At 44.0% G+C, this 20,247-nt stretch overlaps 1 protein-coding gene across 1 annotated transcript; it reads left to right on the forward strand.

Moving 5' to 3' along the window:
- Positions 1–10,308: 10,308 nt before the first annotated feature.
- LOC309873915 (protein FAM243B) lies at positions 10,309–11,192 on the forward strand (the record flags this gene model as incomplete). Its single annotated transcript, XM_082751720.1, has 1 exon — positions 10,309–11,192. Exon 1 carries the CDS (start codon positions 10,431–10,433, stop codon positions 11,190–11,192), a length of 762 nt encoding a protein of 253 aa, XP_082607846.1. The 5' UTR covers positions 10,309–10,430.
- Between the last annotated feature and the right edge of the window lie 9,055 nt (positions 11,193–20,247).

A 20,247-nucleotide genomic window follows, 5' to 3' on the forward strand; every position in this document is an offset into this window, starting at 1 on the left:
TTTCCCACTTCTGAGACCTGTTGGCTTTTCAAATGACAGATCTTGGACAAAACCAAAAATCACCCCAGATTCACATCTTCTCTCACATGGGCTCTGTCCAGCAACAAGAACTTGCCTGGAATGGCCTTCATGCCTTATTTTGCCCAGTATTGAGGCAACTGAGTTCTGGTCAACACTATCCTCATCCTCTGCAAGATGAGGGAACACAAATGACCACTTGCCTACAAGCCTGATATGCCCGTAGTATCCTGTTACCACATTATTTTGGCGACACTCCCTCGTGCATAATGTGCCCGTGATTACTTGCTAGAGGCGAGAAGCAGAGGCCACTCCTCTCCTATGCTCCTTAAATAGTTAAATGCTTTGGTCAGCTGGGCGCAAGCCTGACAGCTGAACGAGGTGCTGCTCCCCAGACACAGCCAAGTCTGCATGTAAGTAAGCTGTCCAAGCAGGTACAACATTTCGTAGCTCTTGGTATGTCTTCCTCTATGTAGTGATAAGTAGACATTGTTTAAAATTTTCATTTCAATTTTTTTTTTCCAGTGTTTTGGATACATCTACTAGATCGTTCTTTTTCACAGGTGCTGTCCTCTGAAAAGCAGCTCTGCTTATCACTCAAGCTACCAGTCGTTCTTTGAAAATTTCCTAGATATGGCATTATACATATATAATATGTGGTTGTTTTTATATCTTAGTGTTTGTTTGTGTGTGTAGGGAAAGAAGTATGTGGATGCACATCTGTGTGTGTGCATTTTTGTTCATGGACTTATGCCAACTTATGAGACAAGTGATAGTGTGTATCTATGGTTGGTGTGTGTGGAACACCGCTTTGGACATATACAGAAAACAGTTGAAATGGAAAAAAACCACAGCAACAACAACGACAAAACAAAACAGTCTTTAGGCTATAGAAAAGTGGAGAGGGGAATTGGTAGAAAGGGGATGAGTCCCACCACGGAAAGAAAGGTTGATTCCTAACCTATGCGCCCAACACAAGGGTGGGGAAGAGGTCACCATACAGATGGCTGAAGTCTTGAGGGGGTGCTGATGTGTGGGGGATGTGAGGGTACACGTGTCCATAGACCTGTGACACACAGCCCTATTTATACAAAACCACCTGAGACCTCTTTTTTCTCTTTTAGAGGCCTGGTGTGGCACAACCGCAGTCACTAATCCTTCCCTAGTTGCCACCAAAGACCTTACCCTAGGCTTCTTTCTCACTTTTGAGTGAACTCAGGTTCTGCCTTTCCATGACGTTACACTCGTGCTTGGCCCCCACTACCTGCTGGTTAAAAAAATCCCACTGTACTGCTGCCAGGCCTAAGGGGAATGTGGTGGCTGTTCAAGTTAGCAAGTGATAATCTGCCCTTTCAGCTTGTTATGTCATTTGCCTCAAGCCTTTCATTATTGTTTTCTGAGGATCAGTACTCACACCTTTGTTTTTTTCTGTCGTATTTTGTACAGAAAAGCATTAAAAATGCATATATACATCCACCCCCCCTAATTTTCTGCATGTGCAAGATTTTACTATGGTGAGGTGGCACGTGTCTCAGTGATACCTATGCTTGCAGACCCTTTAAGTGACAGTCTAGTGATGTTTAGCTAGTTGCACTTTTTAGAGCACAAAGCAGTGTACCCTTTCAAAGGCAGTGTCTGAGAACCGTGTGAAAAAGCACTGTGCTTTTGTATTAAATCTTGAAGCCCAGCAATTTGTATGCATCATGAAAGGATCAGTCCTGCTCCTGTGGTGGCAGGAGTCATGGGAGCCTGTGCCAAGGGACAGGGAGGGCAGAGCAAGGCTGTGGTTCCCAACCTGAGGTCACCTTCCAGAAGGTGAGAGGGAAGGTCCATCCAGCCTGTCCTTCCCCTTACTGCAGCAAGTTAAAAAGTCTGCCTGTGAAACAGAATAAGGGCAAATGGTATAACCCTGAACTTTGCTCCTCTCCAGGCACTGCAGCTCATCGTGGCATTAGCCACAAAACTGATATGTGGGGTGTGGAAGCAACAAAGAAAATCTTATCAGAAAGTCAATCTACTTTCAGTAAATATTTTTTTTCAGAGTAAAAATAGCTACTGTTGAGGCATAGATCACTTTTCTTCACATTGTGCCCCATTCCCTCTCTGGAAGGGGAACACCAGGACACATTCCACTTCTGCAGAGCATCGTGATCACCAATTTCTACCACAGGCAAGCAGATGTAGCCAAACACCCTTTTTAATCTATGGGGAGTTTTCTTGCATCTGTCTTGGAATCTGGAGTGAATTTTGCCTGTTTTTCTGTACAGACTGAAAAATCTTGATTAGCTAAGGGCTGTACTCTACATGAACCATGTGGTCCCAAACACCCACTTTTGTTGCAGTTCCTGATGTTCCCCGGGCACATCTCCAGTTCCCATACTGTGGTTGTAAATCTCTGTGTGCCTCTATGAATGGGTCCCACATAACCTCTGTGCTCAACTGATGTAACTGCTTGCAGTGGTGATCTGGCTATTAATAGATGCCAGGCACGCCAGTCACCACCCAGCCAGCAGAGTAAACACCTTCATTAGAAGATAATAGTTGCAAGAAGGAGGAAACCTAACCAGGAATAGACAGCCTTAATTATCCAGGATGTTCAGACAATTTCAGACACCGGATCAGTGGTTCAGCACTCAGGTGACCAGCTCATCCTAGCTGGACGGAGAGGAAATGCCTGCCTTCCCTGAGTCAGGAGCAGTGCTCATCCTGGCGCGAGCACAAGCAGAAAAGATCCATCACCTGCTCTGGAGAGAGAAGGGAGGGAGGCTGCCAGATGGGGATGATGGGTGCCATGACCCAGGCCATGAGCTTTTCCAAGGGTTACACTTGTTTTAATCCTACCAAATATCTCTTGGGTGACCAACAGGTGGAGTTGCTCTGAGGGAGCTTGCTGTAGTGTCCATCAGAAAATGTTATTCATAATTAGCTCTTTAAATAGATTATTGAAAGTATTTATGGAAGTGGTCAGATAATCAGGTGTTGTTAATTCCCAGATCTCTTTATTGCAATACATGGGGTTGCATCCTCAGTTTGTACAGAGCCTTTCCAACAGGAGAGCTCCCCTGGTTAACCAGTGCTAGCTGCAAAGCAGTGAAAACAGCAACACGGAGAGTGAATTACTTTAAATTAGTGGGGGTTACACATTCAGGATAAAACTCTTTGCGGTGGTACCTCAGAGTGAGCCGTCCTGTTTTCTTTGGGATAGTCACTGGAATCACCAGTGTTATGCATTAACAGCTGGGCAAGACCTTACAGGCAGATTTACACAAAGCTTTTCTAAGATTAACACATACTTCCCAAAGAAGGGGATTTCAGAGAACCAAAAATTACCCATAGATTTGTATCAAAATTGGAAAATTATTGCTGCCAAAAGAAAAAGCTTATTATCTGGATGTGGAATTGGGAGAAGGAGTCAAAACTTTTTTATCTTGAGGTTTTTGAAAATAAAATGACTTCGTGGTTTGCTTAGAGACAATGTGTTAAGTTTTTCTTGTGCTAAAAAAAAAACTTTTAGAAAAGCTCATAAAGAAAAGGAAGACGACCTCACAAAATGTAATTTGGCAGTAAATTGTTTCTCTCTCATTTCCTTCTCAGCAAGATAACAAACTTACATAAATTTGGATTTATTTAGTTCCTCCCGACAGCTCTTTTTCAATTCAGCATGTTCTGCTGTGGGTGATTTAGTGCTGATGGCCCTTCCACTCAGGAGCCAGAGCTTAACACTAGTTCTGCCCTCCTCTCGCCTCGGTGTTGTTGTTGTTTGCGTTGCAGTGGTACCTCGGAGTGGGCTGTCCTGTTTCCTTTGGGATAGTCACTGGAATCACCAGTGTTATGCATTGACATGTCCTGATTTGGATGCTACGTCACCAGCAAAACAAAGCCAGGGTGCAGGAGTAGCATGTGCCCGCGCATGTGTGTGCACGTCTTTTTGTGCGGGTGGCAGAAGTGTTTAATTCCCTTGGTTTCTGCATTGATTTCCTGCTGGCTTTCACAGCAGCTCCATGCATGTAAGCTGTGTAGCTACAGGACAGCCAAAAGCAGATAGTTACACAGCAAAGGAAAGTGTGTAAGGCCTGAGCTAGAAGACACGAAGGACAGGAGTGCGTTAGCCTGCTAAGTTGGTTCTTTTGCTCTGTTTTGTTTAGCTTTTGCAGCCAGAGTGGAAACAGAAGATGGCTTTCAGCAACCACACAAATGGCAGTTCAGCCGTGCCGGATTTACTCCACATGCTCGTGGAACAAAAGAAGACCCTACGCTTCAATAATTACAGCAACCCGGCCTTGGAGATGCAAGAGGAGATAATGGCCTCTTTTTATATCCTCATCATCGTTGGCTTTTTCGGCTTTCTGCTGTTTGTCATGATGCTCAGCAACATTGTTTCCAGCAAGCCTGAAAATTACATCGACTATCTCTATTCTGGGAAGTTTAACCCTCAGAGAAGCAAGGTGGAGCTTCCAGGAAAGGAGAGCAAAGACACTTTTGTTATCATTAACAGCACTGCCTTACTGGAGCTGCAAAGGCAGGACGGTAAATACAACACTGGGCCTGAGGCACCAAGTGCAGATGCAGTTCTGAGGAATGTATAAAAATGGTTTCTTTTTTATTATTATTTTTCTGTTGTGCATAAGGAGCTCAAACAGGAATATTTTTTTTCATTCATGAAAACAAGAAAGGAGGAGCTGTGCCAGGAAAGAAGCAGACTGGTCTTGTGCAAGCTTCCCATATGAATGATGTGAAGGTAACAAGTGCAACGTGCAACCTGTGTTATTTCAGCCCTAGGCCTTTGGAGAAGAGGCTGGGAATCATGTCCTTACTGGTCTATCTCCTTCATGGCTGCGTGTATCATGCATTTTCATAACCTGCCTCTCGGGAGAACGGAAGCTCTTCCTTTTCATGCTGTTGCTTCAAGCAGGGCCAGTATGCTTCCAGCTGGGGCATCGTTGTTGTGCCTGTTTGCTGTTATTATTTTTTATTTGTTTATTTATGTGGGGGGGAGGGGGTTGGAGCTACACGTGAGCCCACTGGGTGTGTGCTCTGCAAGCAGAAGGAGCAGCAGCTGCCTCCTCATCCACACTCCTCACCATGCTGGGCACCAGAGGTGGTGACAGGCTGACCCATGGAGGACCCGTGAGACTTGTACTTGTGTGCTCGCTTGGCAGGCTTGGTCTGCAGCGGGTTTTGGACAGTGGTCATGCATTTCTCAGCAGCTCTCTTCCTGCACATTGGACATATACAAAAGCTCAGGATGACAATGAGGTGACATCCTGATGTCTCTCCAGGGTCCATCACAGGGCCTACCTGGCCATCATCAGGGCCTTCCAGGCCTCAGCAAACACAAGAAGAAGTGGTTTACTCACCACACAGCTCAGGGTTGTTCATCCCATGTCCTGCAGAGCCCTGGCACACAGGGGTTCAGGACAGTAGCTATGGGGAGACAAACAGCAGTGAGCTTCAGCTTTCTATTATCAGTGCATGCATTGGAAAAATCTCTGGAGTCTGGAGATCAAAACAATTGGAAACTGCTGGTGCAGGTACTCTGAGAACATGAAGACATTTTGTTATAGCTGCAAAAATCCTATAAAACCCTATAAAATTTTGTGCCTGGGGGGTGGTGTTGCTGGCTCCATTCAGCTTCCTTTGTGTTGCTGCATTAGCATTTTGCTATTGATAGGAAGAAAGCTCTCAACAATTTAATATCCTAAAAAACATTCCTTCCCTTTTCTTCTCTCTAATTTTTCCCAAACAGGGTGTTACTAAACCTGTATCTTAATTTTGCTCTTTTTTAATGCATCCTTTGCTGCCATGATATAGTGTTGTTGTCATGGGTTTTGCCACCATTTGGCCCAGGCCAATTGCCTGGAAATGATTTACTTCGTGTGGTCCATCTCCTTAAAGGGAATTTCCATAGCCTGATCTCATAAGACACGTTCCAAGGCTGATACTCCCAGCTGATAGCCAAGATGAAATCCACACTGCTCTCTTGGCTTTCCACACTCCTTGCTTGAATTCCAGAGATTCAGCTTTCCAACACAGACGTGTCCTTTTTTGGACAGGTGAATATTCCCCAGACACTGTCTCCAGCAGAGACCAATTAGGCTGTTCAGATAGTTTTGGACCCCATTACCTTTGGCTTCATCACCATGTCTGGTTTAATAACTGCTTGGCTGGAGCCAGGATCCACTATTTATGCTCACTGCTCCTGACTGCACTTGGTAGCCACGCTCCCATTACTGCAGCTCAGCTATTCAGATCTTAAAAAAAAAAAAAAAAAAAAAAAAAAAGAGAGAGGTGTTTTGAAGGTGGAAAAAAACATTTGCAGTTCCATTTGTTCCTTCTGCTCCGTGTGTGTATTTTTCACAAGAAGGCAAATATTGCAGTCAGTTTTGAAGAAGGATCAATTTCTGCCAGCACTGAGAAGAGATTTTAGCCTGCCTCCTTGCAGTGGTGACAATTCCTCCTGCTTTGTGGACTCATTTTATCATTTTTATAGATATTCAACAGTCCAGTCAAATCTCTTTTTCCATCACGAGTGTTAGAAATAGGCTTCAGACATCCATCACCTCCATGAGGTTCTGTGCAGTGAAATTTCACCTCCTTTAGCAGTGGCTGCTCCTTTTCTTGACAGGCTGAAGCAGGGGAAGCACCAGGCTAGAGGGTGAACTCCAAAGCCCTGGGAAGTACTATTTGCCTCCCTGCAAACTCAGGGTGAGATCAAAAGAGTGATCCTCTCCCTGTTCTCTGTGAAGGAAAGCTCTCCATGAGGGGTGTTTTACCAGGTTCCTTCCATCTGGATGTCTGTGGGACCATGAGCTCTAAGTGCCACCTGAGTGTAGCTCAACCTCTATGCTGAGGGAGCTTCTGCATCACCACCGACCTGGGCCATACTCGTGAGGGAGGCAGTCTTCCCAAAAGTTTTTGGGTCCTGGTGGGTCAATAGGGATGAGGTGCTGTCCCCTTTTTCTGGCTGAGCAGGGGCAGCATATTTCCTTCTTTCTGGTGGTCCTGGAGGGTTTGTAAGTGCTACAAACAATGTCCTGCCTTGCAGAGCTCCTCTGTTTTTCATCCAGGTGGTCAAGTGCCAGTGCACTTTGAAACACCTTTCCTTTTCTTTTCCCTTCCTCACTTCAAGGAGATGCAAATGTGTGTACATACAAATTCCACCATGAAATATAAGAGCTTTTGCTCCTAAAGGTGCCCCATTCGTACACATTCCAGGTAAAGGTGGCTGTGTATTTCAGCTTAGCAGCATCTCTGATACTACCAACAGGAAAGCTGCTAAAGTCGACTTTTGCAGAGAATCCCTAATGCTGGAAACCAAATTTCATCAGTTTTCACAAGGTGCATCACAGATCTTTGTGGGAAACCTCTGGCAGTTGTATTAATTCTGTTCTGAGGAGTTTGGCACTGTTACTTGAGATATGAGCTTAATTTATTTTCTGAAGTTTCCACTTTTTTTCTGTGTTTCCACCCTTAGGACATCTTTGATTTTGGCAAGTGCTTCTCGTATTGGTTCCATCGTGGATTGAGAGCTATAATTACACACCTTTGGAAATTCTCTTTTGATACCAGACTTTGGAGTGAGACTTTAGCTAGTGTTCAGGACTTCATCAGACAGCTAGGAGGGAAAATGGATTATTTAAATTGGGCATGGTATTTGTCAGAAAAAATAATCTTATTTTCCCTCATTCCACATAAGACTGGAAAAAAAGCCACCACAGATTTCCTGTAGAATAATATTCTCAAATATTGTTTTTTGGGAAAAAAAAATTGTACTTACATTTTATATAGATAAATATAAAATGTTAGATTAACTTAATTTAAGCTGCTGTACTTAATACAGTACATCAGCAGAAACATCACTGTTTGCCTAACATCATGCCTACTGTGTATGTGTATTTCATTATGTTCCATATTTCATTATGTTTTCATTTTGTATTTTAAAATAAAGGGTTTGTGATGATTTTTAGCTTGTGTAAACATGGTGAGTGGTAACCTAATCACATAATTACTACTGAAATGGGTAATTGGTATGTACTGATAATTGGTATCCTAATTGCCTCATTAATAGGGACTTTGTTCAGGGGTAATTGGTAAATTTGCCATTTAGCTAAGTGGTACACTGGAATTCCAGAAAGCACCAAAAAAGCTCGTTAAGGGGGGGTCAGGCCTCACCATCCTTCCTGGGCATCCCTAGGGAGTGCTCCACATGGCTCTGAGCCCACCACCCATGCCCACAGCAGCCGGGGGGCAGTCACCCCCATCTGGTGCAGCGTGCTCAGGGTGTCAGGTGCAATGGCTTTGCACAAGGAGGACGGTGGTCCCAGCCACAACCTTCAGGGCACTGCCTTGCTGCCAGAGGCAGAGCTCGAAGGCAGGGCAGCAGGGCAAGAGGAGAAGGCTCTGGTTCAATATTTGAAGAATGAGGTAACAATTGGAAGTGTCTTTTCCCAAATCCTAGATGCACTTCAAGGCAGGGGCTATGTCCATACATTTTGCACTGTGTGGCCATGTTAGGGAATGTCACAAGTCTGAAACTGCAAAAGGAAACATAGGTCTCTGACCCAAAGTGCTCACTGTCTGTGTAGACAACGGCTGGGAGGGAAAAGAGGCAAAAAGTAACAGAGCAGACTAAATGTAGCATGGAATATAAAATACATGTTTTTATGTCAGCCTACTACCTTATGTCTGCTGCCCAAGTTTTTTTTTGTATTTTTTTTTTAAATAGTATTGAGATGTTGGAACCATAAACAATTGTTTCTAGAGCAGGTTAACAGATGGTTTTCTGCCATATACTTGACTGGAGCAGCGGGGAATCCAATTCTCAAATAAATCCTCTGAAAAGGAGATGAGAAGAGTTCATCACTCTGGTCTCAGTAGGTATCAGTGACTAGCATCATAGTTAGTGTTTTTGTAACCACTTAGGTTCAGACCAATTTTATTAGGGGCTGAAGGAGACAGGGCACAGTGATGTCACCTGACAGGCCAGGAGGGACACTGTCTTCCTGGGACAGCACCAAAACACAGTGGAACAGACCTCGCCCATGCCTAAGGCCTCACAAGCAGAAAGGCTGGTTTGAGCCTCCTTCATCCACCTTGCCAAAAAAAAAGATAAACAAAACAAGTGGTGCACAACACAATTGCTCACCACCAGCCAACTATGTCCAGCCAGTCCCCAAGCACTGGCAATGCCCTGCCCCCAGCCAACTCCCCTCTGTTTCATTGTTCAGCACGATGCCTGTGGCATGGGACACCCCTCTGGTCAGCCTGGGCCAGCTGTCCTGGCTGTGTCCCCCCAGCTCCTGGTGCACCCCCAGCCTCCTTGCTGGCAGGGCAGCATGAAAAGCAGAAAAGTCCTTGACTTAATGTAAGGTAATATAAATTACTTAATGTAAGGCTTAATGTAAAGTAAATCACAGGTGTGTTATCAGCATTATTTTTTCTCTAAAGCCAAAGCATGGCACCGTAGCAGCTACTAGGAAGGAAATTAACTCTATCTCAGTTGAAGACAGGGCAATCTTATATCAGATTTCCAGAGTTCTGATCTCCACGTGATGGTGCTAACATGATGTGACCCACCACTCATCTGCCTCAGCAAGGAGAGCATGTAGACAGCTGAGTTAGCCCCCACATTCCTGCTCACACATATTTTGAATTCACAGTTTCCCACTGCTTTAGGGGAAAGGTGTTAAGAGGAGAAATGTTTTGGAGAGAATGACCTGTCCTATGGGGTATCTTCATTTGCTGCTACCTTTCACTCTCAGACTTGTAGGTACAGCTAAGTGTGAGCAATTTACCAGTCAACTGGTAAATTTACTGACAAGCTTGTTCCTGTGGTAAGAGTCTGTGTGAGCATCTAAGGGAGGAGAAAGAAAAGGTAAGAAACGAAGCAGGTCAAGGTAGTCTTCACGTGTGTGTTCAATAGTACAGCATGAGCAATTTTCTTTCCCCCCCACAATCACTTCCCTTTCTCTAAAGGGGCTGCTCACCTTTGGATGGTGTTGGTGTCAGGCTCAATGCAGGTTCCTCAGGGGTTCATCTGTAGAAATGGGTGCACAATGTGGAAAGCTAAAGGTCTCTAAAAAACAGATTAGTCCTGAAAATACACTACCCTGAAGCAATGCCCAAGGCATCATGGTTTCTTCCCCCTCCAGGGCCTGAAACTGGGCAGGCTGAACATGGTGGACATCATACACATGGCTTTGGGGTTTGGATCCAGTCTCGCTGATAAGTTGCATCCTCCTCAGCCTGATGGGACCACTGATTTCCAAGATTGGGTTATTTCTGATCAGCCCCCTGGAAGCCCCAGGGCTGCTGCTGGCTGAGTGTGACACCGCAGGTGCCACCGGGGCAACCGGGTTCTTTGTGAGCTCAGCGGCTTCCTACCCCAACTCTCTGTTCCTTGAGATGCCAACATGCAGCGCTTCACAAACCCGCTTCTCAGGCACGTAATTTCCAGGGGCTGCTTTGATGCTGCTTCAAAGAAACAGTGCTTGCAGTATTTAAGAGCTCTGAGGACTCTGCAGCTTAATGGTTTCAACACTGTTTTTTTAGGGGAAACAGATATTCCAGAAAGTCTTATTACAGGAGAAAAAATCGACGAGGAGGCCAGCCTGCGCTGGCCAGTATGGACACTCATTCACGCTGGCAGCAGCCAAGGGTGGGTGCCCTGGAGGTACAAAGTGCTGTTAAGAGATGAACTGCCCATCCATCAGCAGAACAGTGTCTTCCAGGAGCTGTGTGATTCTCTGACCATGTCCTATAGGAATTGTGTAATTGTGACAAGAGACAAAAGGCAGCTGACACATGTTGAGGCAAAAGATGGCAAGGAGCAGGAGACAGAAGCTCTGCCTCCAGTTCCACCAGTGATCTACATGTCTGGCATTAAGTGTTGCCCTGAGATTGCTAGAGCCAATGGCCATGAGCTGCTTGTCGCGCCTTCATCTTACAGCTATCTGTCTCCAATGGATGTTGCTTGGTCTTCTTTGAAATGGTTTATTATAAACAACAGGAAGGACTTTGCCCTGAAGTCTGTTGAGACAACCCACTCCTATAGGTGCATCCTCTTCAGTGACTTGATTATTAAAGGAATAGAGAAGATGACCCCAAACAAATGGAAGGTAGCGATTAACAGAGTGAAGAAATGGGAAAACTACTACCTTGACACATTTTCTTGAACAGTTCTTCCTACAGTCACACCTCCGATGTGTTTTGATAATGGTTCCAGCTCTGTTGAGCCCTTCCCTTCAAAGGATATAAACTTAAAACAAAACAAAACAACCCACCATGCCAATAGTGCCAATAAAAGAGATAATTTTAAATCTGAATGTTACATTTCAGATGTATTCCTGGACTAGGCTGATAAGTTCCATACTTGCACTGAGAAGGGACAGTTAATTTGCCTTACTGCAAAATGGGCTAAAGCATGCCTAAGGCCCAGGTTAGCCTGCCTTCTGGATACGTTCCTCTGACATGGGAGGCTTCAGACCATGCCACAGATGGAAATGTCCTCAATTTTTAGAAAGACTGGGCTGCAAAATGAAATCTGTAGGTCAGGCCCATCTCTGACCCCCACGGAAGATCTGCTCCTGAACAGGGAATATGTCGGACCATGACTGATGCCAGAGACCACAGCTTAAGGAAGCCAGAAGAATTTATTGTGCCTTGCCCATAACATAGGCATTAATATCTGTTATCAGCTCATTATGCCCAGTAGTTCATTACGCCTAGTGCCTTGCTTCTAGAAATGCTCTGCAATAAATATTTCAATGTCAGGTACATCTTTTTTTAAAAGGGAAGTTCCTTTCTGAAGCCTAATAATTAGTAGTCGGTTCAGGCTTTAAAGCATGAAGAGTAGTTTGGTCTCTCAGGATAAAATACGGCATTCATCATTGCAGATTTTCCTTATCCATGACATCAATTCACTCTTCTTTGAATCCTGCTGGGCCCTGAGATGCAACGATTTCTCACAGAACTGAGTTCAAAAGATTACTTACGAGTGATGAAAAGTAGTGCTTCTTAACATCAGTTTTAAATGTGTTGCTTTTCAAGTTCATTGAATGCTTTCTTGTTTTTGTAAAGTGGCTCCCAATTTACTTTCTCCATGTAGCCAATTACTTTGCATGTGTTTACTGTGTACTTTTAAGACAGAAAACTAAAACCATGAAAACATAAATAAGTTATAAGATGATTCACAGGTTCACTAAAACGTTTCAATACACTGAGGAAAATCTGTGCAGTTTTTCTACAGTGTGTGGAAACTATCTAAATGACCATTGTAATTTGGTGTGGCAGAGAGATATCTGAACAGGGAGTCTCATTTACCTTCAGAAGAATCTACTCGTATCATTCTCTAAAGCCGAAATATGAATATACAGGGAAAAATAACCATCTTTTCTCAGCATCGTGTTCATCAGCAAAAACATCTGTTCATTTTTATAAGCACGGAAGTAGCAGAGAATGGAAAATTAAGTGCTTCAAATTCAGGGCAGTGGGGGAGAAAAGGGAAGAGATTGGAGAGAGGCAGGAAAGTTTCAATTGTCACGGTATCACGGCCCTGAACAAAACTTCATATTGGCTTGAAGCAGGAATTTTGCCACTAAATATCAATGAATATGAAGTGGTGTGAAAAATCTGATGACTTCACTGCTCTATTCTGGATTTACATGAGAAGCAGCGAGACCAAACATGAACAGAGCAGAGCCCCAGACTGCTTCCCCACTGCAGCTCAGCCCTATGGGTTCCTCCTGCCCCCGGCTTACACAACTGTGGGTTCAGGGCTACGTTGCAACACTTATGTGCTGCTAGGGTGTGTCTGCTGCCATCTGTAATTCACAGTGGGGACCACGGGACCAGGTGCAGAATCACTGGCTGTCCAGCTGTTTCAGCAACGAGGAAGAACAGTAAGGAAGTAACTTCTTGACAGGAATTGATCAGTCTTCCCTAATTCATATTCTTTAGTAAAATGAGGGTGAAGCCTTCCTGAAAACAAGCATGAGGAAAGAAGTGTTTGATGGCACATCATCCAGAGAGCAAAGGAAAAACATCCTTTCCCTGCCAAGTACCAGGAAGGTTTGAGAAGGCCTCGCCAAACACCTTCACTCTTCCCAGCCTTCTCCTGGGAGGCTGAGGGCTGGTGAAACTTTTCTACCCAGTCATATTTAAAGTGAATGGAAACCTGTGGGCAGGAAAAGAACTAAGTCTGAAACCAAATGAACTTTGGTATTTTGTATAAAATCCTCTGAGATGAGTCCTCTTCTTTCTTCCTCCCTCCCCCTTTGCTGCTGCATAAGGGTAATTACAGCCCATGTTTTCTAAAAAACTTTGTAGCGCTTTGTACTGAAGAAAAATATTGTGGCTCATGCAGTTCTGACTCAACTGGCAATTTAGGATGACAAGCAATTCCTTTAACATATGACTAAACAATCTAATAGGAGGATGTTACCAAATAGCACGCACCTCATTCAAGAGCACTTGAAATAGCATGCATGAGTCCAATATCTTCTTGGTAGGATTTTAAATAGCTATTATTTTATTAGGTAGCTCTTGTATTGAGGCCCAGAGTGTTTGGCCATCGCAGGATGTCAAAGCAAACATCTTTGTTCCCATTCCCAGCTCTGTGACTGAAACGCACCACTAGAATAACACGATTAAAGTATCTTTGCATAAAGAAGAGAGGCAGATGCAAATGTGTATGTTGATGAGGCAGCTATAACAGATGTCCCTCTCTTCTAAGCTAGCTGGAATGCAAATCACCTGAATTTTCATGATGTCTCATTGACTAATTACTTCTAAATGCTTTTCCAAGCCTTGTCTTCATGGAAAAAAAAAAAAAAAAAAAAAAGAAAAAGAAAAAAAAAAAAAACACACTTTTATTTTCTTCCAGTCCATGAAGCAGGCCTGTAATGAATGGCTCAAAGCACTTTTTTTTTTTTTTTTTTTTTCCACTATTTTCAAGTCTACTGTCCTAACAATATGCTGCAACCCAGAGCACAGATGGGGCAAATGCACTTAGGCCAAGAGCCTACAGAGACCCAAGTCAAGGATATAATGGTGGGACACAAGATTTGAGCTTCATGGACAGAGCAGGCAAAGTGGAGCACACTTCAGGCCATGCACGAGAACTGGGAGAAGGCTGGTCAGGCAATGGAAAGACAACTTTCAAAGCTCAGCCTCTGCCCCTGTGATCCTGTCCCTTGAAACCTCCTGCTGAAATGATCATACAAAGATAGAAAGGCACAGGGGAAAGAAGAAGGAAGGCAGGGACAACATTCCATGCAAGAAATGCAAAAGAGGAAAAACGCTTTAGAAAACAAATATACATAAGGGCCAGTCATTAATATGACTTACATGCCACTTATCCGCCAGTGTCTGACCTTTCTTGTTGGCTAGCTCTAAGCCTCCTCAAGTCAGTGATGAGGCCAGAGGAATATGAGTCACACCAAATCGAAAGAGCAATAGGACTGGAAAAGTGCTACACAAACAGAAGATGAGGCACTGGAGAGCAAAACCAACCAGTATGGAGAAATCGAGGAAGAAAAAAATGACAAAAAAAAAAAAAGACACCCATGTTATGTTCCTAGTGATTGAATGGGAGCAGCCATACACGTTCTTCACCCTGTGACAGCCATCTCAAGAGCTTTTGGATAGACTGGAAACAGTCTCCCAGTGAGACACAGCCTTTGATGCCATTACAAACAGACATTTTCAATAGCTCTTTTATCAGATTCAAAGTGGGAGAAATTGATGCCATATGGAGATTCACATGAATACATGCCTAATCACTTATTTGTGCCCAAACAAACTTTTTCTCTACAGGAACATATGAGAAGCCCATTGCTGTGGGGATAACTATTCTGGCAGCTATCAGGTACTCCTGTTATGAAGTGGAAAAGAGGCAGCTGGTGCTCTGATTATACCCATGATAGAAGTTTGATTCACACATAAGCCAGTCAAGGTCCAGCTGAGCCTAAACGATATGCTGAGCTTGCTCCAGTAGCCAAAACGAACCAGCTCAAATAGCCAAAGTCAAGCTGTGTAATGATGTAGGTTGTGTGCAAACACGCAGCCACCTCTGAGTCCCTGAACCAGGTGGCCACTTACAGCTATCCTTTCTGGAAATGACTTCTGGCACATGTCGGGGGGTAGGGGGGATGTAAACACAGGTTCCAGAAATTTTACTTGATGTGTCTCCACCCACTCCTGTGGGTTTTACACTTGCACAGCCATATAGCTTGGTTCATTTTCCGTGTGATCAGACTTGAGACTGTCACAGGGGTCAGGTTCTTCAAGTGAGGTCTGTCAGCTTCTCCCTAAACTTGACTTGAAGGCTGAGGTTAGTAAATAGGTAATGAACATGGAGAGGATGCAGCAAGTAGATGTGTCTTTGGAAGCAGTTCTGGGGAGGCTCTGGACAACTGGGCCTGGTGAAGGCTGAAACAAGAGAGGTGTGTGTCAGCTTAGTCTACTGGTTTCTCCCATGATGGAGCTGGCATGGATGCTCTGAGGGCATGTCACAGCGCTCCTCTAGGCCAGCGCAGGTTGAAAGTCAGCAGGTTGGCAGAGATTCTGACTGACCTCACAATGCTGAGCTCCTTTGTGCTGGAAGAGCCCTGTTCCAGCAGCCACTTCAGTCCTCTCTCTCAGAATCTGTTCAGTATTTAGTGTTTTCCTTAAATTTAGAACAGCTAATTTATTACCTCGCAAGGATTTTGTCTTTTGGTTAGAACCACACAGCCTTCATGTAAGCAGAAGAAATCTTAAAGATGCAAACACTAAAAGCCTTAAACAATTATTTTGCCAGCCTTCTTCAACTTGGCAGTATTGACAGCGACAACATCCAACAGTGACACACCCGTACAAGTGAGGTGCTGCCTAAGATTAAGTTGCCCTCTGTACAACAAGTGCTCTTTTTGAAGAGAATCATTTTGGGGAACAGGGTGGGTGAAGGAAAGAATTTGTAGCTCTGGAAGCACCAGAAGAGTGTGACCTAGCTCGCTTTCTGAGATGGGAACATCTGCAAAGGAAGCCTGTGTAGACTACCTGCTGTCCAACAAGCTGCAACCTCATGCACACTGCACTTCAAGACTCCCTCTTCTTGCTGCCTCCTTTTGCTTGCAGAAACTCAGATGAATTCTCTATTCCCCTTGTAAACTTGCCTAGACTAATGATATAATGCTTTTTTTCAGTAAGAAAACAGGCTTCGAGATCCCCAGCTGGATTCTGAACAGGAAACAAACAAATCTGAGCTGCTGTCTCCCCCCAGTGTCAGCATATTTTCTTGTTCAAGGCTGCCACTGCGGCACATACAATGCCCACGGGTAAAGAAACCTGCTGTAACCTACCCAGTGAAAGGAAACACAGGTATGTTCTCCTTGGTTGGCCTTCATAGCATTAGTCAAGTCTCTGTCCACATATACCAGAGAAGAAAAAATGGTTCAGATTTGGGAACAGATAAGATCTCTTCTAATTTTTGAACATACAGGATATCAGCCTGCTATGAGACCAGACCCATTACAAGCACTAGGGGTTGCCTAGACTGTATTGCTACTATGAAGGAAAAAAAAAATAAAATCCAGGTTGAAACCAGACCTGAAGCCTTAAACACACAAACAGGTTTTCAGATATGGCTGTGGATGCAAAGAGGTGGTGATGTGGAGCACTTCTGAGGAGACTCCTCGTAACTGCTTTTTTGTCCGTGTTCAATCCAGGAGCAAAAAATGGGCTCCTCGTGTTAATTCCAGCCCTGCACATGTTTAGCATGCTATGTCCCCCCAGATTTTAATACCAGTCTTCAGTACTGAAGGGAGGTCAATTGTTTTGATGCTAAATGACTTGCTTTAAAGGGAGATTGTGTGCCTTTGGTTCTGCTTATAGGGTGGCTTTATTGAAGGGGAGAAAAGCTCAGCTTTCAGATAAAATATACAAACAAACTACACAGCATTCTTACTATTGGTCTAGAAAAATCTACTCCTGGTTGACATTCCAAAAAAATCTAGTGAGGCCAATATTCAAAGGCAAACAATGACTGCACGGAGCCAACATGCTGCTTGCTTTTGGGGCTGGAAGACACTACGCAACCCTGACAATTTCCTCTTAAGGTTTGGGCACGTGGTTTAGCTAAACTTCTTGGTGTGTTTCCTTCAACAATTTCCCTCAAAGCTGTTTAATGGAAGTGGTTAGAAGAGTCTGTCCTCACCGAACACCACAGAGCCATTTAATTAAATTACCACTCAGTCCCATGTTTGCATACACAGACGACTGCTGAGACAGTGGAAGAAAACAGCTGATTTACAATAGTACTGAGAATTCCCCTGCCAGGCAGTCCTGACACTGCTCTAGGAAAGATACTGCTCTGTCTATCCCAGGAACAGGTTTCTGCAATGCCTACATTCCCTGGTCACCAAGGCTACTGCATGAATAGTGAGGTTTTAAAAATCCCTGCAGCTGATGGTGAGTAACCCAAGCACACCAAGAGCTGTCTGAGCACCAGTCGTGCCAGCTGCACACGCAGTCAGATAACGCTTGTGAAACGGGCACTGCGGCAGAGCATCCTTGCGTGACCACACCAGGCACCTCAGCCTGCAGCCACAGGGAGAGGGCAGGAGCGAGCTGTACCAGAGGCCTCCCATGTCCTGCTGGGGTCCCAAGGCTTCTCCAAGGGCCCTCCACCTCTGCTCTTCCCTCCTCCTCACTCTACACTGTCATATTTCAGCATCATCTTCGCTTCCACAAGATACAAGGATCTGGAAAGTGCTTTATAATGGAAACGTGAAGGCAAACATATCCGTTGCCACTGCTACAGATGCCAAAAACTTTTTTTCTGTGCAAAAAAAAAAACTTTTCTGTTAACTTACCATGACCAAGTTAGCTTACCCTCTGAGATCTGGTGTTATTGATCATGCAGGAATGGCTAGTAATGGCAATAAAAAATTGTCTCTATTTCCTAGGCCAAGTAACAAATAGTAAGTCATACACAGTTTTCAGACACTACACAAAGCAAAATAATACAAGACACCTCCTATTATTAAATTTCACTAAAGGTTTTCATATTGACATTGTGATTTGCGTTATCCTAAGGTAAATCCCAGGTATGGAAAGTGGTTTGAAAAAGACCTGCCCTGAAAATCTGCTGTATTGGATTTGTTCATCCAGATTTAATAAAAGCCCCACAAATCCAAGATTTATACCCCTGCAGGAAGCAGTTGGTCTGAAGAAACTACACAGAGACACCCCCATTTCCTTCTTCCTGTCTGTGTACCCTGCACAGATCCATGATACACTCAGTGTTATCTCTTCAAAACCAGCCTCCTGCTTTCAGCTAATCTTTAAAAACTGCCTCCCCTGCAGCTCCAAAGTGTAGCATTTGAGTAAGCAATAACCAAGGCCATTACTTTTTTTTTTTTTTTTTACAAAGTTTTTTATTGCATAAATAGAGGCTTAGGTATTTTGCTGTACGTATAAAAAGTTGAGATACAGTTTAAGTGAATGTTACTCTTGAGGGTTTTATTCCTTTGACACATCCTTCATCTACGGGAAGCCTTCGTTCTCCCAGGAAAGGAATCCGAGCAAGCTGCCAAGTGTCAGAAAATCTGCAGGGTGGGGAAACAGCAGTGAGAACAGCAGGCATGATATGCTAGCAGCACATGGGCTAAATCTGCCTGCCCACGTGGCACGCTGCAATCGGAGCTAATCACAGCTCCGCAGTGCTGACACGGGAGAACATTTTTAGGGCAGGAGCATTCACCCCTTCTCACAGACCCATTATAGAACGACACTCTGACGGTCCTAGAGACAGCAGAATTTAGGAAAGACTGGGCCTCTGCTGGGCTGTTCTGGGTGACCAAGAAGATTTTGGTCAGGGATGCTTTAATGCCAGTCATTCAACAAGGTCAACGACACACGCCAGACCCACAGGCCTTGCGGAATGAGCTCCTTACCCTGGTGCAGCAATCCTTTGGGCTATGGGCTCTGCCAGGCAGAACTCTCTGCAGCCCAGGGCTGCACACAGAGCACAATAAGGTCTCCTCATGAAAAGCAGCAGGCCCGCTCGTTCACAGGGCAGCGTGCCCTTGTGCCCATCTCCCATTTGTTTATTACTAAAACTCCATATAACTTACACTGTCCGACTGACTCAGCCTAAGCTGAAAGTAAAATGTTCTCACAATATTTTCCTGTGGCTAGCTAAACTGATTTAAAGTAAGAATTTAAAATGGCAAGTTTGCCCAGACACGAGTCCTCAGTATGATGTAAACAGGGGACTGAAAAACACCTTTGTATTTGTTGGTTTTTGCTATGTGAGTGAACCGCTCTGTTCCCATGGTTATTTCCAGGCCCCATTTCTAGTCACAATTTCCACTCCCCGTTGCACGAAATAAGACAGTGATAGGTTTGAAATCAAAATTAGTAAACATTTCTAAAAACTGAAATTCTCTTCATATGTCAGGTGATGACCTCAAAAAGGAAAATTAAATTTTCTAGCTTAGTGAAGAGTAACATTATATCAAACTCCCACTGAGTTTACAAAGGGCAGGCAGGAATAGAATTCCCATTTTGCTTCAGAACAGAGAAATGTGAAACGAATTGATACAAAAGTCACATATCAAGCAAGCCTGGGAACATAATCTTAGAACTAAACCACACTCATTTTACTAATGGATTTGATCCAATCAGGCAATGATTGCTTAAACTTTCAAAATAGTGAGAAGGAATCCAACATGGGGATTGAAAACCCCAAACTTCAGAAATGTAACTATGTCCATTTAGCATTTTATGCAGAAAGATGTCCATTTTTCACAGTGAAGTATGGATGATGGGTGTTACATTGTATAACCTGCAGCATTTCTGTTACCTTGAGAAGCTTCGTGGCATGAGATTTGGCCCTTCAAGCTGAACCATCAACAATTTGTCATGTATTCAACTAACATGGAATGGCTGACTCTTTTCTATCTTAACTACGTGACTTAAGGCCAAGGGGTCTTAATACACCATTCTGTCTGACATAGCCTCTCATGCAATTTTTGCCCCAATTTAACCATCTCTTTGTTTATCGGGACTTCCTGTGCAATTAGTTGGGCATAAAAAATTCAAGGTGATTTAGAACAGAAAATGAATATTGTGCTAAGATCCCCTAACCCACAAACAATGGCTGACAAGTTGTTTGGTAGTAACTGCATTTCTTACAAAGATGCGGCATGATTTGGATGTGTAAATAAACTGAAGCACCACAGGAAG

Source organism: Aythya marila, assembly GCF_965140915.1.
Source record: "Aythya marila genome assembly, chromosome: 1".
Classification (NCBI taxonomy): Eukaryota; Metazoa; Chordata; class Aves; order Anseriformes; family Anatidae; genus Aythya; species Aythya marila.